Below are 25801 nucleotides of genomic sequence, written 5' to 3' on the forward strand. Positions count from 1 at the left end.
AAAAGAAACAATATTTGCTTTTTTTCTCTGAGTCATTGATAGCCTTTTTCAAACATCTTGTAGCAGTATTTTAAATTGAGTATTAAACACCGGTAAATATTGGGTTTGATAAAAAAAATCAACCCTCAAAGAAGCTCGACTCGCGTCGGTTTTCCCGCAGGTGACTCGATAGAAATAAAACGAACCAATCAGGATCGAGATTTCAACTCGCGCTGGCCTATCTGTCGGCTGCTATTCACGTCTCAGAGTGATGCGAGATTTTCAAGCGGCGCTATCTTTTTATGTGTGTATGTGTGTGTGTAGCATACAGTCAGTTGTGGATCGCGGGGCAGTGCGTGTGTTAGCACACTAGTAGCGAGGGATTACTTACTGAAAAACCATCGGGACCTACGCAATTTTTTTTTTTACTCGTGGTGTCTAAACGTGCCAAATTTTCTTTGAAATATTTCCATCATGTCTGGATACAGCTGTCGAGGGTTTATTGTGGTGTGTGCTTGTTTGTTTTTATTCCCACATTTTTCGCTGGCCGTGAACTCGTGCTCCTCTGTGGCTCAGGTGTACAATTCGAAAGGAGTTGGTCCAGCTAATGACGTACCTGTGTCCCCTATCTCAGGTAATTTATTGCTTAAGTTAATACACGTAAGACGTAGTCAATTCACAGAAAATTTAAAATTAAATTATGTTAAAATTTAAATCTGTAGGCATAGCCGGCATAGGCCTATGCTGCCTATGCTTAATTATAATTTTGTAATAAAACAGATACAATTTAATTACACCTAAGCTCAGGCCTGTTACTGTTGATTATTTATTAATTATAGGCCTAGTACTAGGCCTGCTTATATTATATTTATATTATAGTCTACAGCTACACGATCACTATCTCTTGGCCGTGTCTAGATTATTAATGACATTTGTTCATCGCTGTTAGACCTAGATTTCTAGTCTATATCTACATACTTACTCAATATAAAATTATAAAAAGGGGATACTACTTTACTAGTTCAGTTTTGTCTTTAGACCCGACATCATCATTTATTAAACAGTCGGACGACTAATGGACTATCTTACCTATAGAGACCCTACGTTTTACACTTTTTAGCCTATACTATAGTATTAGTTACATTACTATTAATCAGGTAGACCCTACATTTCACCAATCACCATAGACCAGTTCGCTACGTAATCAGTTATCAATATTATCATATTATCTACCTAGCTGTAATATAATAACTTAAGCCCTAAATACAGTGGACGACTGCTGTTAATATAGCCTTCTACTACTGTTGGCACTTTTTAGTATAACATTTTATTATGGTATTATTATAACCTAGGGCCTACCTATTCAAGAAAGGGGAAAACCTGTCTGTAGTCTAGCCTATATTAAGTAGGACAATAATTCTATAATTATTAATCTCTAGACATCTATTATTACTCTTATACACAATGAGCTGGCTTACAAACCAAGATTTTAAAAGCTGCAATCTATCAGTCACTAACCTGAATTTTATTACATTGTTCCTAAGTGTGTACATACAAACACGAGAACCCCCAGACAGACTTCTCTAATAAAATACTCTCCTACTAGCCCTAGGCAGAGGTCTTGGCTGTGTATTACTATTACAAAGGGAACACGGGGACATTTCTGGTCGTTCAGCCAGTGTTACTTATTACTTGAAGCTATAAATAGAGCCTATAAAGCTGTAAGCCCCCGTCTATTTAAACACCTTACGTAAATGTTAAACACACAAGGAGTGTGAACGTGGTGGTCTATGGCTCCCATATGTGAAGGTGGTCTGTGCTTCACCTGTATTTTACCGATCTGTGTGGGCATACCTATGTGACCAGATCTAATATCAGAGGACTATAACTATGTATAGATTATACCTATGTGACCAAATCTAATATCACAGGAGAAGAACTATGTGTACATTATTTAAAAATGCATAGGCCTACTTTTTATTTGCATCACGAGTATATCAGTATAAAAAAACGATCCATATTTAACCGAAATCTGTCTATATACTGTACATTGACCCGAGACCCTCCAAGAGCCTTAGATCTAACCTTAAGACCCATGGTTATCAAAGGTACATCAGAGTATACAAGTTGTGTGGTTAAACTATATACGAAAGGAAGAACGTAGCTACTATCCGCGCAGGCACTTAAAGTTGGTCTATACATTATTGGATCTCCATTAGAGTGCTTTTATCTTTCCTAGTTTTTATCTTTGATTCTCGTTTAGCTGTGTTAAATTTTAGTTCATGTGTATGTAGTGTGTAAGATGTCACTTCAGTGTGAGGTTATTAAAAAGCAGTCAACACACATTAGAAGTCCCGTTATTATTGAACATTCATCTCGGAATAGTCGGAAATCCTTTATATTTTGATTGTCTTTATTTACGCCATCTTTTTATTGCGCTCGGACAAAGATTAAGACATGCTCGTGTAAATTACTTCCTTATGCTGGGAACTCGTGATGTTCGTCTCAGTAGAGAGTTTCTTATGTTGAAATATGCGGGCCAGTAGAGAGTTTCTTATGTTGAAATATGCGGGCCCAGTAGAGAGTTTCTTATGTTGAAATATGCGGGCCAGTAGAGAGTTTCTTATGTTGAAATATGCGGGCCCAGTAGAGAGATTCTTATGTTGAAATATGTGGGCCCACGGCCATACACACCAGCTAACGTGTAGATGGCCCAACACGCGTGCCACTGAACTTTGGTATTACTAGTATCTGGCCTTGTGGGTATCACCAGCGAGTTTTTTTTTTAGCCAAGTTTAATGTAGGTCTCCTTTGGTCTCGCTGTCTCCTGATCAGTATCTGATGGCTTAAGGTCAACGGCTCTCATAGGTCAGGGGCTGTGGGGTGCACCACACACACACACACACACACACACGGCTCTCATAGGTTAGAGGCTGTGTGGTGCACCCCTCACACACACACACACACACGGCTCTCATAGGTTAGAGGCTGTGGGGTGCACCCCTCACACACACACACACACACACGGCTCTCATAGGTTAGAGGCTGTGGGGTGCACCCCTCACACACACACACACACACGGCTCTCATAGGTTAGAGGCTGTGGGGTGCACCCCTCACACATACACACACACACACACACGGCTCTCATAGGTTAGAGGCTGTGTGGTGCACCCCTCACACACACACACACACGGCTCTCATAGGTCAGAGGCTGTGGGGTGCAACACACACACACACACATACACACACACACGGATGAGTGTGTTTCCAGGTCGGCATTTCTTATCAAGCGCTCCTGTGTAGGTCATTGCACAACGTGCTAGAAGATTTATTTAGTTTGAATACCTGAACAGGTGTTGGTGAACTGTAGGTGCAGCGTGGAAGGTGAAGGGAGGAGGAGGGGGATGTCTGAGGGCTGATTTTTCTGGCTGGATGGTGTGTGAATGGTGTTCACCACATGTCTGGGATGTTGGCCTCGTTCTGGGCTCTATCTTGACACGTGACTATGTGTGTGTGTGTACATCTCTTCGTCTTACACACTTGGTTTTTTACAAGCTTTTATTTATTTTATTTCATTTACTGACTAAATTCTTGTAATATTTCCGAGGTTTCTTCGTCTTATAAAACTCGTAGATCTATATAAAATTCTAGGTTTATAATGTCGATTCTGTATTTGAATAAAGGTAGCCATTGTTTATTAACTATTCTTACACGGACAGGCATCCATTTTTAGCTCATTGTTGTGATTCCTCCATCCTATTCGGGTATTCCCTATCGTTGCGTCATAAGTACTCGGTTTAGTCATCACGAGTGGGCTGCCCCTACTTAAAGGAACAAAGCCGAGCCTTCCCCGCGTAATCAAGTGAACTGGAGTGCCCCAAAATTTGTGACCACTTGAGGAATGGTCATGTGGGCGAGTTGGGATTGTATCGGGTCGCTTGGTGAAGGATTAGCGGACACTGGTTAGTTGTTGACCAACCCCGTATCCTAGATACGTTTTTTAAAAAAAAAAACAGCTTAAGTTATTAATGGAAACCTGTTGTTATTCTAATTTATAAAAGTCACTGTCATTTGCTGTAGTTAGTTATTGCTGCCAACGACACCAACGGACAGTTCCATGGAGTTAAAGATCATTACAGCTAGCCTTAGTTTCAGCTGTTCAGGATTTTCAAACCTGTTAATTAAAAAAAACCAACTCTCTACTTGATTAATTTCCCTCTCGAAGTCTCGCTGTCATCTGTCCGTTCTCGTGTGAGGAATTAATTACATACTTTAAACTTCAGGAGAACAAGAATGTGGGACGGGTGACGCCATTGTCGTAATTTATTGTCGGCTTACATAAACGCTAATACATCTGTAATCATACTTTCTGTTACATCTGTAATCGCGCTCTCTCTTACTTCTGTAATCATACTTTCTCTTTAATGGATACATTTTTCTATCACAAACATAACCACCGCGAGCAATGGTTAACACATGCCGCAACGTGTATTTATACTAATGAACTAATTAGCAATAATTATGCGACAACACATCGAATACATTTGTTTTGATAACACAGACTCGAGTAACCTGGTAGTTGTGTCCCCTGTCTCTAGAGTTGCTGTTCCTTGCTTTACGTTATCTACATACGTGAACGCTGATCATTTGTTGTTGCTGGTAGTAGAGGGTTCGGATCCTGGCTATTCACACATTAGTTGGGTTTTAAAGTATAACGTACTTTGAAAATGTTTCTTTCAGAATCTTTCAGAATCGATAATTTTTAAAATATTGTAAATCTTCAATAATTGGCACACTTCTATTATATGTGTTATTTACAACTATCTGTTGGTCTGTTAGAATATATATATATATATATATATATATATATATATATATATATATATATATATATATATATATATATATATATATATATATATATATATATATATATATATATATATATATATATAGTACGGATTTTCCGAGCACCAACATTCTATAAATAGCAACAGCAACAAAACATCCTCTTGACAACAGCCCGGCGTATGTACACATACACATACGTTGCCGTCGAGCGTACACAGCAGGGTTATGATGAATACAAACAAAATCCCCTTTATAAACCCAGCTTTTATTGTAGGTATTTTAATGTCTTTCTTACCCCTCCCCACCTCTGTGTGTATTCAGGTGTGTATAAATGCCTTACGGCGTGCATACCTCAGCGTTGAATGGGTTTAAAAAAAAATATACAGCTATCGTAGCGATCTAACCTAACCTAGACAGAAAGTCTTAGCATGCAGCCATTGAAGGGGTGCTATTTTTTGGGCTTACGTATTATAGCCACGTCCTTGTATGTGCAATAATAGACTTAGGTTTAGAAACAACTTTTATAGAAATCAATATTTGTGTTATTTCAACTTGCACAGTTTCATGACGGAGAGGGGAACTCGTGACTTTGGATTATCAAACACGAGCAATAGCGAGAGAATGTGGGAGGGTGGGGGTGGTGCTGGTGTATCAGTGGATAATTAACAAGTTAATTAGGATGTGTTTATTTATTAATAGCTGGAGTCGGAATCTTCTCACACACACGACGTACACATTGATTGTCTGGGTCTTGTGGTGAGGGGTGGGGTTGGGCTGGGGGGGGGGGGGTCTGTCGTACATCGTGTGTTTCCATACAACCGGGTGTCTTAGCCCTCGTTCTAACACAATTGTTCTTAACCTGGGTCAATCGAACCCTAGGGGTTCGGTGAATCAGTCTGAGGGGTTGGCGGGTATCAAGAGACACACCCAGATTTCGTCAGTGCGGACCATTGAACCATTAAACCATTCAGAAGGGTCCGTTAAATGCGCATAAGAAACTTATGGGGTTCGGTACTCCCAAAAAGGTTAAGAACCACTAGTCTAATGTGTTTTAGATCTGTGTCCATGTTTATATATACACTGCATCGCTGTATACTTATTACAATTATAAATATAATGTCACAAGCAGTTACCCGACCCTTATGTTTATAAAATGTCACTAGCAGATAACCCCCCCCCCCCCATCCCTCCCTCTCTCGGGTCACCGAATATGTCTTTGGGCAGAAGTCGTCTAGAAGCGTTCTATTGTTTGACATTTGAATGATCGGAGATTTCCGAACATGCCGATAGTGACGGAATTAGAAGATGCGAGTCGGAGGGTTTTTATTGGAGGTTGCGAAATCCGAGCTTAGGTAGCACGCACGCGAGAGTGAATGATCGAGTAAGCTGTTATGTAACACGGGATCATGTCAGTGGTTCTCAAGATAATTTTTTTTTTTGGAATAGACATGTCAAACCTAGAATTCGAGTTTTAATTTATTTTAGCGAACTGAACCTCAAACTTGTCATTTGTGAAAAAAGTTAAGAAAATATACGTGAAAAAAATTCTCGACAAAATCGTGTGTGCAAAAATGATAGATGCGTGATTTGCATGTTAAAAACGTCTGAAAAATACAATGTTCAACCTTTCCCTTTTATTATCAATTATGGCGGTGTTTCAGAAATGAGGGGGGGGGGCAGTGGCGTAGCGAGGTCGGGTGTCACTCGGTGCGGCACTTTGCACCCCCCCCCCCTCAAACTTTCGATTTGCACCTCTTAAAACACTATTTAACACTCGAATTAGTCACTTAATAAAGTGGAATTATAATTTTTCTCTATATATTTTGCTATCTTTTGCCTTGGTGTCACCCGGTGCAGTCCGCACCCCAGCCCCCCCCCCTCCCTACGCCTCTGGGGGGGGGGTGAAGAAGCACTAATAATATAACGGTATTCCATACTTTTTTCGGTCACCATTTTTATTCAGTCGGAAATCGCCTTAAGTTTCAGTGTATAGAAATAGAAACTGTCCTTTAAAAAAACATGGCCGCCGTCTATTTCTGGAACTGGTCTGACCTTTAGCGAAAATCTCCGAGAGATCACAATTAAAAGCCGCCCACGTGCGGAGCGTGAGCTATTTAGCGTGTTGCGTGGTACTCAGCTACGATATGCTGCTAAATGACGCCGGTACGTCTCGTGCCTGTGGCGCTCAGTGACGCGTGAAATTGGTGAGTACATGAGTGGGGGGATGAAAGGACAGGAAGATGTTCACGCGGGGGGGGGGGGGGGGGGGGGGGTGGGGGTCTCGCTGGTTGTTTAACGGTTGTCACGGGTTGAGCGTGACGCGAGGTTGGAGCTCCAGACGGGCTGGATTTATCCGGGGCCGGGCTCATTCAAATCGAGGGCTGAAAATATGACGTCATTTCCGTGTTGTAGGGGCGCTCTTGACACAGTTTCCCTGGTTATTTGTTGATTCTTAAATTACCGTCAGCTAACAAAGAGATCTTCGTGTAGGGTGTAGGTTGATGTATGGGCGGCGTCACAATATAGGGCGTCTCACCATTATAATGCTTGATAGTTTAGAGTGAGGCTTCTGTAGACTGGGGGCTTCTTTATGCTGATGTCGTCTGTGTGTAAGGGGCTGCCGTGTGATGGGGTTTATGTGTGCTACGGCTTCAGTATACAGGGGGCTTCTATTGGATGGGGGCTTCTGTAGGATTGGGGCTTCTGTATACAGTGGGCATCTTTAGGATTGGGGATTCTGTATGCAGTGGGCTTCTGTAGGCTAGGGGCTTCTGTTGGATGGAGGCTTCTGTAGGATTGGGGCTTCTGTAGGATTGGGGCTTCTGTATACAGTGGGCTTCTTTAGTATGGGGGATTCTGTATGCAGTGGGCTTCTGTAGGCTAGGGGTTTATGTAGGCTGGGGGCTTCTAATCACTTTCAGCCCTCACGGTCCAGGTGTTTAACCTGACCTATTTTAAACACAAAATGTTCTAGAAATTTCCCAACTACCAACCACGGTGTCACTATCACGATGTCACTGTTACAACAGCTATTTTCTGCCCAACTTTTGGTATGAGACATCTGTACAAATATGACCGTATTTTTATACTTCCGGTTCTATAGGCGTAGACATTAACCACGTGATTAGTGTTTAGTTGGGATTATGCCACAATAACACTCGAATCTTGGAAATCTGATTTCGTGTGTAGCGCAAGCATTTAAAATATTTTCAAAATCCTATTTAATTATGTTCTAGTCTAATTATTAACACCGCAACAGTACCAGTTGCATTTAGCAATTCCAGCTCAATTGTTGCCTTTTGCAATGTTAGCTGTCTAGTTATATTAAACAACATCGAGCATAATGGTTTAGCAATGTCGTTAGCCTTCGTGTTACATCAAGCAATATCAGCCCTCGTGTTTCCCATAAAAACATCCGTGATTGACACGTGACAGTGTTTTATCTGTAAGTGATTGACCAATCAACACACCCCGGCCACACCTGCTGACAGTCATGCGGCGGTAGATTCAAATCGACACCTCCACCACCACAATCAATGTCTTCACCATATAGTTTTTATAGCCCTCGCACCTTTCCTCGCTATTTTACTCACCACCCTCTAATTCAGCGCCTCGTGTTATCTATATCCCCATGTGAATAGTATCGTATACATCTCCATATTGTTACGTTTATAACCTGTCGAAACCATATACTTTCCTATTGTTACGGAGTCGCATACTTTAGAGCGGATATTTAAAAAAAATGAGTTGAAACTTCTCAAAGCACTCGTAGTTTATTTTACCGTATCTTTGGAGTATCCATGCATTGCAAATCAATCGATTATAGAGTTAGGCTTATGTTAAAGTCAAATTAGGGTGTGGTTAAGGATTACTGATCGATATGCTCAGTGACCTGCATTGAACGTTCTGTTTCGTGTTATTTAAGCTTCACGTATGAGCACTGGTGCCGAGGGCTTTTAATACGAGTAGTTCCTCATTACCTATGCTTTTTTTTTTCACCAGCGATTGAACCCCGTTAACCCTCGAGTTCCGCTCGTCTGATCACCCTGGCTTCATAAATGTTTCCATTTCTCAATTGGATGCTCTCGTCAAACTGAACTCTCCTCACGCATCAACTCTCCCCGTCCGCTCGTCTTGAGCCCCCCCCCCCCCCTCCCCTACCACAACCATCGACTCGTGCCTATATTAAATTTTTATCTCCATTTCCCCGTGCTCTCATCATTGATGCTCTCCATAACTTCCACTACGTTACAGTACCGAAACCCTCGCCGACCGCGGCTATTTTTATCTTCTTTTAACGCACTCGATCTTGGCCCGCATCTGATGCACTCTGTACTCGTGGAAGAAAAGACGAATTTACTTTAGGACAAGGCATCGATCTGTCGATCCAATTAGCCCCAGAATCGATACACTACTTTGTCGATCCAATTAGCTCTAGAATCTATTTGGTAATCGATACTCGAGCAATATGTCGTGAATGTTTTTGTACCTCTGTACTCGCCGGTAGTCTCGGTGAGGGATCACTCGCCGTTCTCGTGTGCGGAGTAGATGTCCATTAGTACAGATGTCGGTTTAGAGTGTGTACGTGTGTTAATTGAATACTGGGGGGGGGGGGGGGGGGGGTAAGTGTAGCAACGGTATGTTGAGGTACAGCGGGTCTCAAATTCTGAAATGTCAACGTCGTCAACATAACGTGACAAAGTAACGCGCATTTTACATTAACGGATGGAAGGGAAAATGTTACCCACGGGCAACGTTATGTGTGGGGAGAGGGGGGGGGCGGGTGCCACTGCAGGACACGAGCCAACTCAGTCGTTTATGTTGGTGCTAGACCAAACTCTGGCAGTCAAGTATCGAAGCTATCCTTTGGTAGTATCGCTACCAGTTCATAACACTAATCCTAACTTTAGCCCTTTTCTGTATCGACGTTAAATTTTTTGCTAGAATCGATACCCATACCATTGCATCAACAATAACCCTACCCCTAATGTTATCCCCAAAACTACTATTCTCCCCCCCCCCCCCCCAATCACAACCCAAAGCCAGAAACAAAAACAAACGGTACTTAAAAAGTCTTAACTGATATTTGTATAAGAACATTTTTTACGTTAGTGTGGTTTTTGAGGATTTTCACAAATTATGGATGCATCCACGCTGAGTTAAAAGCTTGAGTATACCCCCGCCCCGCCCCACCCCACCACAATCATCAAGTTGCGTCACGGGAAGTGCTGTTTTAAAAAGCTGCCAAGAAAACTTGACACTCGAGGGAAAAATAATGCTATTTTTACAGTTAAAAAAATTCTGTGACGCAACAAGCAGGTAACTGAACTACAGCCGTGGAAGCGATGCTGATACCACGAACACTCAGGTTCAAAGATGATTCTCTTCAACCGTTAGCCATGCCATATCAAGTCATTCATGACGGGTCTTTCCTGATAAGTCGTTAATGAAGTAAATGACAGGTCATTTCAGATTTAAGTTATTAATGGCAAGTAGTTAAAGACAGGTCATTCCTGATACGTCGTTAATGACCGGTCATTCCTGATAAGTCGTTAATGACCGGTCATTTCAGATAACGAAGTCACCGGATTTACTCCCCACAATCAGGTCACTTCTGATCAAAATGTCATTTTTTGACCACCAGGTCTTTGCTGGTAACCAAGTCAATTTTAATTACCTGGTCTTTTCTCGTGCCACACATCGATAGTTCGACACCACCTCCCCACCCCCACCCCCCAACATCGCCACTGCACACCCGCCCCCATCAACCATATAAAAACTCTCCTGCTCGCGATTTCCCTTTGTGGGACAGGACAGCATGACGTAAGTAGACAGAGTACAGCCGGCAGACACCTCGGCTTATCGAGGCCGTGACGAGGGCTGTTTCTCCACATCTACACCATGTAACACCCACACCGTCGTGTAGGGAATCACTTGAACATTTGTTTGGTCTTTAAGCTCTCGACATTCTTGACATGCAGGTGTCTGGGTTGTTAAAGTCAGGTGTCTGAGTTTTTTTTTATAGTTTTAAAGGTGTCTGTAGAATCTTTTTTAAAGGTGTCTGTTTCTATCGTTTAGAAGACACAAACAAAAAATCAAGCCTTTACTTCCAACAATAACTACAAATATTCTGTGCTTTGTGAAGCTTCTTTTTCTTCTGTAAAGAGCTAGACATCCAACTAAATACTTGGCAACTCTTCTGTTTTCTTGCCCTCGCTATTCGCCTCAGATTTGTACGGTGGCTTAAATCTGGGTTATAGTGTGTATAGACCACGAGATCTGCATACAGTGTAAACTGCAGGATTATACGCAACGGATCATCGATTTTGGTTTAACTGTTTACACAATAAAAAAAAAAGAGGCAAACGGTTTTGTTTTCTCTTCGATTTCGTTCCAACTTTTCGATAAAATCAGCCGTTGGTATTTTGTCAACACAATGGCGGGGCAAGGGAAATAACTTTCTATTGACACGGGTTAGCCCCCTTTTGTTTATAACGGTCTCCGGTGTCGGGTCCACTCTCTGGGAGCCGTCGACAGCGGAAATTCCCGCCGAACTTGAAGATTTATACCTTTTATTTTCTGGGTTTTTTTTTTTCATTCTTTTTTTTTTCAATGGGCACGTTACTCGAAAGAAATTCAGTGTAGAGAGTTATCTATAAGATTTCTATGCGCGATTTATAAACTTTCATGTATTGATTGCGCAGAGGCTTATGCAGATTTGTCCCAATCACTAGTGGGGGTGAGGTGGGTAGGGATGGGGTGGTGGTGTAACTGACACACGCATAAACACATGTCCTGACGTGACGGACGTGTTTTAGGCTGGGATGATGTAGGCTATGAACGTCACTACAACAACCACTTACATTGAAATAAACTGCTTTTCTGGCTCCTAAAAAAAAAGTCCTGACTTTAACGTGTGCGCCAATTTCTGTTTACGGTGTGTTGAACCAGCAGGACAATTCACTATCACACAGTGGGTTCTCTTCTACCTGTATCCACGTTAAGATCAGGATTAAGGTTTAGAACACAGTTTAGATTAGTGCTAGGGTTAGAGATACTGTTAGTGAGATGACACGGAATACGTCACTCGCCGAGCCAACACGTACCGTACTACACACCGTATTTATATAGTTCCATGACCCGCCATGTATCCGCCTAGTCTGTACACACTACATACCTGTGTTTCGTGTACCAACATGTATCAGCCTAGACGTTACACACCTGTGTTTTGTGTACCAACATGTATCAGCCTAGTCTGTACACACTACATACCTGTGTTCTGTGTACCAGCAGGTACACTCTTCTGTATCACAAATGCAGTTAGCTCTTAGAATAGCAACAGGACACGGCATTAGTCAGATATTTAAATCGATCGATACGTCGACTCACAGGGGGTCGATTTTTAATCAGTGTGCGGGATTGGCCCCGGCTTTGATTTTTTAAAATTTCATTTGATCAAGTTTTAGATCGACTTCAGTTTATTTTTTTTACCGACGTGTTTCCATCGTTGACTCACAACAGAAATGAGAGGTTACAAAATGTGAAGGAAAGAAACGCCAAGTTTATCAGGAACTTGTCACAATAGACTATTTTAGTGTCAAGACGCTATCTCCTACGCATCTCCCCGACATGACACATCTTCACCTACACGACACTCGTCTCGTCTTGTGAATGGGAGCGTCGACCCAAATCAGGGGGGGGGGGGGGCTCATTCCGAACACGGCGTCACCCCCACCCACCCTCGCCACCCTCCTCGGTTTGTGTTGTACACACGGAAAACGAGCCACCTGCTGGCTGTGGTACTGCCAAGGGATGTCAACATGTGACGTCAGAGACGACCCAGCAACACCCGCCCCAGTGGCCCAACAAACGTTCTTTGTTGTACTTCCCCACCCGTGTTACCTTTATTCTTACCTGAACTCCATTCACTAGCGCCTCCATTTGTTTCAATGTTTTTATTGGTGGCATTTTCTGGTTTGAATATCTTGTCCAAATAAGGGCCAAATTGTGTTTTCATTGCCTTCACTTGAAGGAAAATACCAAACATGAGGGAAAAATATTGCTTTTATTCTATTTACCTTCAAGAAAATACAGGAGAAGTATATCAACATTTAAGGCCAAATATTATTGTTTTGTATTTACTTTATTTCTGTACAATAAAAAACTAATAAAGCTCAGTACAAAATGAAGTACATTTGTACCAAAATAAACTAGTGTCAAGTTCGCCATCGTATCTATAGAATACCGTACATAATGAAGCCATTACAGTAGTACAGTTGTCAGCTAACCTATTGGACTATTGAAAAGATTATCAACAACTCAGAGCATAATAGTGAAGTTGCCGGAATAATATTGGCCAGCTAAGATTGGATAGGTTTTATCTTAATACCATCTGTGTATCAATATAACGTCCGACTATATAGCTGGTACACTCAAAGATTGGTAGCACATATATACACAATGATCTCTTCACATAGATTACATGTTACACGAACATTTACATTATCGGTTACATGACTGTCAACTTGGTTGTTTTCTGTCGTAAAATTACCCGGTACACGTACACCACCAGTTACCTCTTAGATGTACACTAACATTACCTTTACATTTACACTAACATTACCTTTACATTTACACTAACATTACCTTGTACATGTACACTAATATTACCAGGTACACGTACACCACCAGTTACCTCTTAGATGTACACTTACATTACCTTGTACATGTACACATACATTACCTTGTACAAGTACAGTAAAATTACCTGGTACTCCACACCTACATCACCTGTTACAAGCTTGTCCATTTTGTTTAACTCTCCTGTCGTAAAATTCTGGACACGCACGAAGGAATTAATTCACTTCTAAAAATATCTCCCCCACAGCAGATATCGATTTCCCTAAAATCGATATATTTTCTTCCGCTGTATTACAATGTATAAAAGTCGACATTTTGTTGTAGGCTGATGATGACATATGAGCCAAAACTTCCCGCGCCTGTAACTTTGAGCAGACGACAAATATTTTCTCCACGGAGTTATAACATTGATTGAAAGCCCAAGGGCACAAGGGGAAACAATTACATTTTTTTTTTAAAAACTCAAAATATCTTAAATTATTAAGGCTGGGCTTTGAACCGTGCACTTTAAGAAAAAAAATGTGAAAGGCATCTTTATTTTTTTTAACCTGCTATAGAAAGCTGAAAGAGGATTTATTAGATCGGTATCGTTACAATATAAATTTGTATTATAGAAGTTTCTTAACTTGGAATATTGAAATGGCTTCAGTTTTAAATTTAGCTTGTGCTATAAACAGTAATTTGAAAGATAAAAGTAATGTGTGTGTATTTGGGGGGGGGGGGGGGGGGTGATGTTTAAACCGATCCAGTTTCAGGTTAATGAACGTACTTACATTTATATAAGTTTTACTTTAAATATATTCCACGTGAAGCATAGTAAGAAAAGTTAAATCTTATTGTATGTTCTACTTAATTTGTTTTATTAACATTAATTATCATAATTAACCGACTTGCAATTGATCTACAAAAGTAACAGTCACAAAATTTACCTGTTCAAACTTGGATCACAAACCATTGATTCAGCAGGTAGGGTGGTGGTCATACCTTGACCATGTGGGTTTTGTTTGTTTACAAGACCTACAGAGATGGGGAGTTTCCGATTTTCTTTAAAACAATCAATACAAAAAAAAAAAAAACGCGCAAATCTTGTCGTTTATAAAAGTGCTGCTTTGTTATTTCGTTTTCATTAGTGTATGGTAGAATGGACGCGTAAAGTACAAAGTGCTTATTTTTTTAGCCATTGCCATTATCGCTTTTTTCTATTTTCATCTTTAAAGAAAATAAAAAAAATTAACATTTTTTTCTTAATGAAAATTGCATGTTCCCATGCATTCGACCGGTGGGAGGGCTGTATTAGATATTAATAATAATGACATTAATGTTATATTAATGCGCGGCTAAGTCCTTGTCTTATTGATTGCTGCTTAGTCCATCGATTTCACTCGTGTGCCGTCCCGAACGAGGAGTGGACATAAAAATGTATGTAATATTGATGAGTCGTTTCATCTTGGTTTTACGGCCGCGTTATAAGGCCCAGCCAGCGCGCGTGGCATCTTTATCTGCGGGTGTATCTATCCAAGGTTCTGTGTATCTGATAGTGTATTGCTTTCTTTTTATTCCCTGAATATGTCTGATTCACCGCAGGGGGGAACGGGTGGGGGTGAGGTGGCTTCTTTTTACAACAAAGAACGTTTTTCATCTTTGATCACCGGACCATGGCTATAGGTGTTAAATGATTTTTTTTAACCGTCCTGCTTGGCCGAGCTAAATTTTTCAATTTTTTTTTTTTCGTTGTAGAATTTGTTTCTTACAACGTAGTCTGAGAACCATCCATCATTTATATTTTAGATCCAAGTTACAGGTAAAAACATTTTTTAAACTGCAGACAAAGTTTATCAAAAGAGTGATTTATGTGTTTAAAAATACTCTGGCTAGAGTTAATAGAATAGTAAGCAGGTCTAGGTTTTTTTTAATGCAGGTGGATTAGTTTATTCTGTCATATAATCCATTCAGTGCAACCCCCCCCCCCCCCCCCCTCCATTGTTTGAGGCCGACAAAGATAAAAATCACCGCCGGCCGCATAACTAACACGCTGAACAACAAGTCATTGTCTACCACAATTTTAGTATTCTAAATCCTGATTAATACCTCCATACCACAATTTATAATTTTAAAAAAAAATGTCTTCCATGACAGCAGGTGTCAGACAGGTGCCTTCCATTATGATTGTGTCGTGTTCTCACGTTATTTAAATATCTCGAGTCGGGTCTCGGTTTTTTACTCCCCTAAATCACGTGCACACAATGACGTCTTCATTCATGTTTTTCTCTCGTATTTTCTGTACCCATTATTTTTTTTTTATTTCTATACCTTTCTTTCTATTTATAGCCTTTCATTCATGCTTTCATCCACGTAAGATCCGTGGTTTCACACTGAGGCGTCGTTTCTAATTACGATCTCACTTAGTAGTTGTCATAGTAACGAGAATCATTGGTTATAACCTACTCTTCTAATTCGGTCTACTTTCATTATTGTGAAATAAACACAATGAAAAAAATACTGGTGTGGTGTAGATGATGGTGTGTGGGGTGGGGGAGGAGCTGAGTCTCCCACCCCCGTACCATAATATCTCCAATCTTTTCCACCCTCCATACACTCCCCAACCCATACACTCCCCAACCCATACACACCCCAACCCATACACTCCCCAACCCATACACTCCCCAACCCATACACTCCCCAACCCATACACTCCCCAACCCATACATTCCCCAACCCATACACTCCCTAACCCATACACTCCCCAACCCATACACTCCCCAACCCATACACTCCCCAACCCATACACTCCCCAACCCATACACTCCCCAACCCATACACTCCCCAACCCATACACTCCCCAACCCATACACTCCCCAACCCATACAGTCCTCAACCCATACACTCCCCCCCCCCCCCCCCCACACCAACCTATAATCTCATCTCAAACAAGAAACAACTTCTATTAATTATTAATCCCAGCCTGGAAATCACCTGTTAATAGCATTACCCTCGCTAATGCTCGCAGTATCCTCACATGTTTTTCTTACATCAATGATCAAGTTTTCAAGCTCTCTCTCTACAAGTTAGTTTTTGCTAAATCTCCATCTCGGAACAAATGCAGTTTGTATCTGTATATATGTGATAAGTAACATTAACTTTATAGTATGTGAGACCTATTTAAATAGAACAGGAGACAGTTGCCAAAATATTAAAACATGGCGACCGTCATGTACAACTTCATTAAATATTCTAGCAGCAATATATGTGACACTTTAGGTTTTCTCTTCTGAAATCGGCAATAATTTGAAACAAACAAAAAACCCAAAACAACCAGCCATTTGAAACATTCAATATCTGATTCATTTTTTTTTACTGCTTATATAAGAGCTGATGAGAAAGACAATAGCTATTCTAGTACACGGGAAAAAACAGTTGTGACGCATCCACTTGTGATAGCCATTAGCTGATGCTCGTGACGTCGCATACGTCATTTACATAGGCTCAAGGTTTTTACGTCTGTGCTATGACGTCGATCGCATTCATTCATGTTTGACTGGCTTTGTTTATAGTCGCTGGCGAGGGTTTTGTGTCGGCCCGAGGTTCGCTGGACTTTGGACGCGGATGCTAATTAGATCTACGCCGTGATTAATATTCATAAAGGTGTCGTTAGCTAACGCGTGCTTCCTGGTGTTGTTAGGGCTAAAAATAGAGTTATTTGGGTTAAGGTTAGAGTTGGGGAAAAAGCTGAGTCAAAATATAAATAAGACCTGACCTGATTAAGGTTTATTTTGTTGTAAACTGAAAAGCAAAACTGTTTTTAAAAATACTTTTAACAAAATAAATCTAGCAATATGTATAGGTTCGATTTACCAAAAGTTTGGGTTAAACAAAATTTAAAAAAATCGAAATAGAGGCTTATTATTTTTTTTAACTCACTCGGCTAATGAATTTGTTTATCCTGGAGATAACGAAAGTCGGGCGAGAGCAAGAATGTTCCCTGAGCTACCAGCGCACTAATATCCCGTGGGTGGTTTAGTTGGGGGGAGGTGAAAGGCATAAATCACGCGCTGTGATAGTCAATTGAGTTTGAAGTGGGCGTTGAACTGGATGCCATGTTTTTTTTTTAAAAAAGAAGGCATCCTGTATCTTAAGGACTTGGCGTGTGTGGGAGCAGACGTAGTAATATACAATGGTCGAAAACACCACGTGCATCGTTTTTAAAGACCATATGATGGTGCTCTAATTTCCTGCTCTATATACACACACACACACACACACACACACACACACACATTTAAATGTATCGATAGTGCCGAATTAAACTAGAAGTCTCGAGTTCGAAACCCAGTTTAACACGTTAACTGCGGGTGACCCCACAAATCTAATGAGCTCTACCCTGATGACAAATGCAGGCAGCTGTGTCTGGTCTTGACCACAGCCTCTTTATATGCTGTGGACATACCATAATTCCGCAAACACCTGGTGTTAGGTGTCGTCTGTTACGTTAGCTGATTTAAAAGTCCACGTGTGTCCTTGACAAGGGCGTTAAAGGTCATCCGTGCGATCAGTACACAGCAGAACTTTCCGAACTAGGACACCAACGTAACCATTCTGCACCGGGTTCATTCATTAGACCGGATCTACTCCACGGATCCGATTCCGGTTGAACCTCGAACCCTTCAGGCTTACAAACCTTTTAACCAACGCCACATAACCACTGGCCTTTATATAACCAGAGTTCTCGTCTTTAAATTTCCGACCTATACATTGTAAGGTTTTTCATCATTTTCCCCACTATGTTTAACCCATTACATTCCCACAGATTAACTGACATTTTCCCACTATGTTTAACTCCTATTTTCCCACTATGTTTAACCCATTACATTCCCACTGTTTAACCCATTATTTGTGTCTCCACAGAGCCCCTGCTATCTGCCTGTGCCCACTCCCAACGGCTAGAGAACGGTTCCACCTGTTGCACCCTGGCCATGGAGGAGACTTTCCTCCTGGCCTCAGGGAACCACCTCCGCACACAGATCCGGGCCATCAACCAGAAACTTAAAGACCGGATTACGATGAGCTTAAACTTGTACAAAGGTAAGGCCCTCTTTCACACAGGTGGAATATACATTTTATTTCACATACTTCACAGTTGAAATATAAATTTTATTACACATATTTCAAAGCTGGAATATAAATTTTATTCCACATATTTCAAAGCTGGAATATAAATTTTATTACACATATTTCAAAGCTGGAATATAAATTTTATTCCACATATTTCAAAGCTGGAATATAAATTTTATTCCACATATTTCAAAGCTGGAATATAAATTTTATTCCACATATTTCAAAGCTGGAATATAAATTTTATTCCACATATTTCAAAGCTGAAATATAAATTTTGTCCCACATTTTTTACAGGTGGAACATAAATTTTGTTGCAGGTGTAATGTAACTTATTGTAATTTCCTTTTAATTATACACACGTCGAAGGGGGTGCATATAACATTATTGTCGAGGCATGGGAGGTAACATCTCTTTGGGGCATTATGAAGTACACGTTCATTACAGTGACAGATCGCATTATTATCCCAGGAAAAACAAATGCTCTTGTAATTTTCCTCCTGAGTTGTCCTACAAAGTGATGAGTGTCGTCCCTTTAACATTCTCTTCGTCTGTGTTTCATCTGTAATATAAAAACTCTCACCTTTTGTTTGCCCCCCCCCCCCCCCCCCCCCATTTTTTAGTGTCTGTTGTTAGGGCCTAACCCCATACGTTACTGTACTTCAAAGATGTTCTAAAATTGTGAATGGTCCCGCCTATGATGAATTAGGTTAATTTCCTTTTGTTTTATTTTTGTCCTTTTGAGAATGTCGTGAAAAGTACATTAGGGCCATTAGAGCTTGAAATATTTTCGGGTGACTAATTTGTACATTTTATGGCGCCTCAGCTTTTTCACCGTTTTCCATCCTCTTTAGTAACTGCTCCAGGCGAAAACAACAGTATAGGTAGTTTTAGGGTAAAAAATGTTGTCTAGTAATATTCCTTATTCATTATACAAGAGTGTTTAAGTCTGAAATGGGAACGTATTTCAAATTAATTATATAAAAAAAAATTTCTACAATTTTTATTTTATTCAATTTATAGAAAATTTCTTTTTTATTTTTCAGACGTGACTTAAATAGCTATGTTTTTTTTCTTTAAACTGACTATCTATTACATTTTTAATGTACTTTTTAATCCTCGACGAAGCGCTCGTGACTTGGTTTCACGTGTGAAAAACGCGAGCACTGTCCCACATCTAGATAATGGGATTGAAAAGGAAGCGTATTTTCAGCCTGCAAGTCTAGGGCGATGTGAACTGTCTATCATACTGACTCCGCCTGACCCCTGGTATACCCGGGGGTGACCAGTTTCAATCAACCAGTAGCGTCCCACTTCTATTCAATCTCGAGTCAGTGTCAACTTCTGTTGCGCGTTCTGTAGAATACTAGTCTAGAACGTCTACCCGGTGATAAGCGAGAGTGTGTTTACTGGAATATTACACATATATTTTGTAGCATTTATTTGATTCTACTTTAAAAGATTTGCGGTCCGGAATTAAATGACGTTCTATTTACCTTTTCCATATCACAGTAGCTATTTATTTACCACCCAGACATTTCGCCATACCTTCCTATTTACCACCCAAACTAAGCAGATGTTATTGTTGTTATTGATAACCCAACGAAATTATTTAAACTATTAAATTATTTATTTATTTATTTGTTTTATCGAACAATTTTATAATAATTTCACCTGTAATATGAGAGTCCATTTCACCAACAAGGCGCCTTTAGCTACTAAATCTATAGTTAAACCCGCTTATTTGCACGCTTTTAATAATGTCTTTTGCTTCGTGCTGGCTGTGACCTTGTATGACCTCAGTAAAAAAAAAATGTGCCGCCATTTTTCTTCAAGTCAAGCGAGAGTCATAATTTTGCTCCGTCTATCCGACTGACAGGTCTTATCATCGGAAAGAATTTTAGTGTCCTTTTTTTCCCTACCGCTACTCGCTAACTTACTGCTACTCGCTAACTTACTGCTACTCGCTAACTTACTGCAACCTTACTGCTACTTGCTAACTTACTGCTACTCGCTAACTTACTGCTACTCGCTAACTTACTGCTACTCGCCAACTTACTGCTACTCGCCAACTTACTGCTACTCGCCAACTTACTGCTACTCGCCAACTTACTGCTACTCGCTACTTCCGTTTGTTAGAACAGCCAACTTACTGCTACTCGCTACTTCCGTTTGTTAGAACAGCCAACTTACTGCTACTCGCTACTTCCGTTTGTTAGAACAGCCAACTTACTGCTACTCGCTACTTCCGTTTGTTAGAACAGCCAACCTACCACTACTCGCCAACTTACTGCTACTCGCCAACTTACTGCTACTCGCTACTTCCGTTTGTTAGAACAGCCAACTTACTGCTACTCGCTACTTCCGTTTGTTAGAACAGCCAACTTACTGCTACTCGCTACTTCCGTTTGTTAGAACAGCCAACCTACCACTACTCGCTAACTTACTGCTACTCGCTAACCTACCGCTACTCGCTACTTCCGTTTGTTAGAACAGCCAACTTACCGAGCCATTATGTGTATCAATAGACGGAATTGTGACCCGCTTTATGACCCGTAACGACGTAAGTGAATTCTTCAAGGGCAGATAACTTTTCTCGTGTCTCCGTCTAATGTACGAGCGCCAGTGTTAACAGTGAATAGACGACCCTTTTTCTTGGGGGGAAATTTACATAAAATAACAATTGTATTCAAAAGCTTCATATATATGTAAATGGATTTTATGTGTATGTCTTGTGTATGTGATACACTTAAGGACCCGGTCGTTACTCGGGAGAAATGATAGTGAGGGTTGACTATGTGATACAATGGTATTAAAGGGTGACTATGTGATACAATGATAGTATGGAGTGACTATGTGATACAATGGTATTAAAGGGTGAATTTGTGATACAGTGATAGTATGGGGTGACTGATACAATGATAGTATGGGATGGCTATGTGATACTCTAAAAGAATCGATCTTCACCGGAGGGTAATGGTATTCTGGTTGACCGTGTGACACCCCTTCCCCTAACACCATTTGACCACATGACACCCCTCAGGACCCAACACCCCTTGACCATATGACACCAATGACACCCCTTCCCCAAACACCACCCCATGACACCCACCCCCACCACCCAACATCACCACATAACACCCCCACCACCCAACACCACCACATGACACCCCCACCACCACCCACCACCCACCACCACCACCCACCACCTCTTGACCACATCACCACATTCGATGTCTACCCTAGCATTAGATCAAAGCTGGCGTTGAAAGAATATCCATTTAAACCTTTGACCTCTTATATCGTGATCCCAAGGCCAACAACGCTTATACAAAAGACGAGGTATATGCTCACAAAGCTAGCATATTTCTAACCATGACACATAATAAAAAACATTTTTAAAACTCTTTTGTAGTAATCTTTAATATATCATAGCAGGGGGGGGGGGCATTCTTTATCGCTGATATTTATTATCCAGGAAATCCCTCTTTTTATTTGTAAAGCGTTTAAAGGCGAATACCTTAAGGTACCGTACAGTGTTAGATTATTATGGGTACTAGGGAGCGTATGAATACAATACAGGTATCCAGGGTCCGGGGGGGGGGGCACTTGTCTGAAAGATAACCCTCAGGAATGTACCAATGGTCTTAAAGTTTATCTCCCTGCTACTGGAGAGGGGGGGGGGGGTATGGTAGTATCGCATTTTTTGGGTCCTCTGAGAATTTCCGTTTATGAATGGACCGCAGTCGGACAAAGTAGCTTTTAATATGGCGTGGGATATTAGGCCTGGTTTTATGGGCGCGGGCTAGAGTGGACGTCCAGGGGTGGACGGATTAAGTTCTGGGGGATAAGTTTAGAGCTAGCGCAATCATGTCTTCACGGTGAGGTGTTTTTTGGGACTCGCGGAATGCGCGGCATTGAATGAGAATAAACAGCGAGCGTATGCTGATCGAGGGCTTTTTTATGTGAGGGTAGTGTGTGTAAGGGGGGGGGTACTAAACTCGAGGAAAAGTAATTTGATAGTTTGGTTCACCTGGGGCAGAAAGAGGTCTCGTGGTCAGCGTTACATCACGGATAAAAATACAAATCCAGGTGAGCTTACGTGCACAGGTGCATCGTTGGCTGGCGCGGAGTGCAGCATGGACAGGTAGAATCCCAGGTATTGTTGACGGAGGGAAGATGGTTGGGGTAATCAGGTAACGAGCCGAGTGAGTGTCGAGTTATTGTTGAACCCTGTCTCGTGGATGGGGTTGCAGCCCTAGTGAGTGGCGTGTTGAAAAGGGAGGGGAGGAAATCTGAGGGCGTATAAAATAAAGTGGGACGGCGTGGTCAAGCGGTAGAGTACACAACTGCTAGGTGCCTGAGCCTTATTTGTCGATTTTGGTTCTAGAACTACAGCCGCATTTAGATGTTCTTGGCCCAAACCAGATTGGACGAGTAGGCCTACTTGTATGGACTTTGGAAAGTTTAATACGCTGGACATAGCGCTGACCACAAATTTGACAATCCGTTGTTGGAGACAGGCAGTGGACAGACATGTTACAAGCTTTTTTTGGACACATGCGATGCACGCTTATCCTTTCATCTTCCGTATAGAGCGTGTATAAAAACATTGAAAGATACTTCCGTGTAACCATATCCTGTTTAAAACAATGGAGTAATATTAACAATTCCCCTGTAATTTCCATATAATTTGTCACCAATCCCGTTCCCTATCTAAATTTCCATGACCCTTTTCGTTTTACAAAACCCCCACAGAGATGTTCTTTTGTTCAAAGGTCACCCCCCCCCCCTCCACACGAGACCCAGATTGAAAGCGAGGCGTTGATCTCGACGAGTCGTGAGGGCACTTATTCTAATTGTCTAAACAAAATCACTGATGGGCCAGCTATTGTTTCCCGTGGTCGGGACACTCGCCTGAAATAAAAGCCCTCGAGATCGATACACTGGCACGACGGTCGCTGAGAGTAAATAGGAATCGTATGACGTTTTGGTCGAGGGGCGAAACGGCCACGGCTGACGATGGGAGCTAACTGTCTAAATCGATTAAAATAATTTATCTTTTTCAGTGGGTGGAGAGGGGCTGGGGGGGGGGAATTAAAAGCTTATTAAAAAATATATTAGTAACTTGTTGTGTGATTGTATTGTATTCGAATATCCCACAGCAGGAATTGCGACATACTAACTGACAAGTGTAAAGCGGTGAAAACTTTGTTACTCTATCCATCCCCCCCCTCCCCTGTATCTCTGTCCTATGCTGTCGTATTTCAGCCCTCCTTGTGCGGTGTCAGCCGTGACCTTTGTACGAGATCTCGAGGGCTCTCTGTAATTAAACGGCGTACCACGAGTGTGAGTTATGGCGGCCAGACCATACACGACGAGGAGAACTAAACGTTGCTGTAATTCTCTGTTTTCCGAGTGGAATAGGTCTGTGCTTCTTGTTTTAGGGAAGTTTTTTCTGCATCTGTTACTGGAATTTTTGTCAATTTTTTTTAGGGAACTGTATCCTATGGAATTGTGTCTTCTAACTATTGGCAATTGTGTCCACATATTTTTAAGGCATTGTGTCTTCTTCATTTAGGGCATTGTCTACCTTCTTTTAGGTCATTATGTCTGTATCTTGTTTTAGCCCTCGTCACTTTCCCGAGCTGTTTGGCTAATTGATAGGTGGTCACGCATACAACTTCCATGTATTCTCGTGTGCGAATCGTGCTGACAGAGAATGAGACCACATCGAGTCAACAGAACAACTCGCGAGGGTCGGGACCACTCCGACCCAGCGATACATACATCGCTTTGTATAATCATCGAGATTATCGTCCTTTGCCTGTCTAGTGGGCGCGTCTGGGAGTCGGGCGCGTCCGGCACCCCTTTTGACCAGGGACGAGGTTACGTGACGGACAATAAACTGACCCCGTAACAACGTCAACAATGTAAATATCTCCCGTGGACCGGTTGAATACAAATGTATGGCGATGTTGTGCTGTCTCTCCCTCTCTCACAAAACTCGGTTTTTTTTAAACCCTTGTTTGCTTGTGATCGGGAAAACCCGACACGGGCGTGATACAACATAATAGAGGATACATACATACATACATACATCGCTGGCATATTTGATACATCAAGTTTGTCATTTGTTGCTCGTATAACAAGACACCTCGTTGGAATTGGTGGACTCGAACCCAGGCCCATAGAAACCTGGACTATGTATCTGGAGCATATTTTGAATGGTATCATCAGACTTCGAACGCCACACCAACTTGCACTAACAAAATACAGCCGTGGAATCTATTTGAAAACAATGACTCCTTAATCTTTGGAGTCACTGATTTAACTTTACCCTGACTCTTCTCCACCTAGAATATAAACTAAAGCAGTACCTTCCGTCTCTCGTGTTTGATGAAATCCCAACAAAAAATGAAAACCAGACTTAATGTGTACAAAATTAATTTCTCATTGTATAAATTCCCTACCCGTCACTTCCCCTTAAACCAGCTTCTGACACAAAACAATCTGGCACGTTTCACTGTCGACTAAATCTGGCAAGTCTCCAGAACGACCACCGCCACCCCCACCCCCAGCAAGACAAAATGCTACAAAAATATGCCTCTAATACGTCGACCATAATTAGAACAGCGGGGTTATGGAAATGAATGTCCGCCATTTTGTTCTTGACGTTAATCTCTTGTCATGCAATATAACGGCCGGGCAGCATTCGTTGTCTGGTGCTCACAAGTCTGAGGGCAGCACTCACTCCATGGTACACAAGTCTGAGGGCAGCACTCACTGGTACCCAGAGGTCTGATGGCATCACTCACCAGCCCACAAGTCTGAGGGCAGCACTCACAGGTACCCACAGCCCACAAGTCTGAGGGCAGCACTCGTTGTCTGGTGCTCACAAGTCTGAGGGCAGCACTCACCGGTACCCACAGCCCACAAGTCTGAGGGCAGCACTCGTTGTCTGGTGCTCACAAGTCTAAGGGCAGCACTCACCAGCCCACAAGTCTGAGGGCAGCACTCACCAGCCCACAAGTCTGAGGGCAGCACTCACCAGCCCACAAGTCTGAGGGCAGCACTCACCAGCCCACATGTCTGAGGGCAGCACTCACCAGCCCACAAGTCTGAGGGCAGCACTCACCGGTACCCACAGCCCACACGTCTGAGGGCAGCACTCACCAGCCCACAAGTCTGAGGGCAGCACTCACCGGTACCCACAGCC

General features: G+C 41.7%; 1 protein-coding gene across 1 annotated transcript in view; it reads left to right on the plus strand.

Annotated features, from left to right (window-relative positions):
• Window positions 1-242: 242 nt before the first annotated feature.
• The window catches only part of LOC131930943 (glypican-1), a gene marked incomplete at its 3' end in the record, with an annotated part of 79504 nt that continues 53945 nt past the window's right edge, over window positions 243-25801 (plus strand). Inside the window, exons 1-2 of the mRNA XM_059287608.1 lie at window positions 243-613; window positions 18376-18552. Coding sequence (XP_059143591.1) covers window positions 454-613; window positions 18376-18552 — 337 coding nt within the window. The remainder of the gene's footprint in view (window positions 614-18375; window positions 18553-25801) is intronic.

Source organism: Physella acuta, unplaced genomic scaffold (assembly GCF_028476545.2).
Source record: "Physella acuta isolate Inbredline_101_S28 unplaced genomic scaffold, ASM2847654v3 ptg001869l, whole genome shotgun sequence".
Lineage (NCBI taxonomy): Eukaryota > Metazoa > Mollusca > Gastropoda > Physidae > Physella > Physella acuta.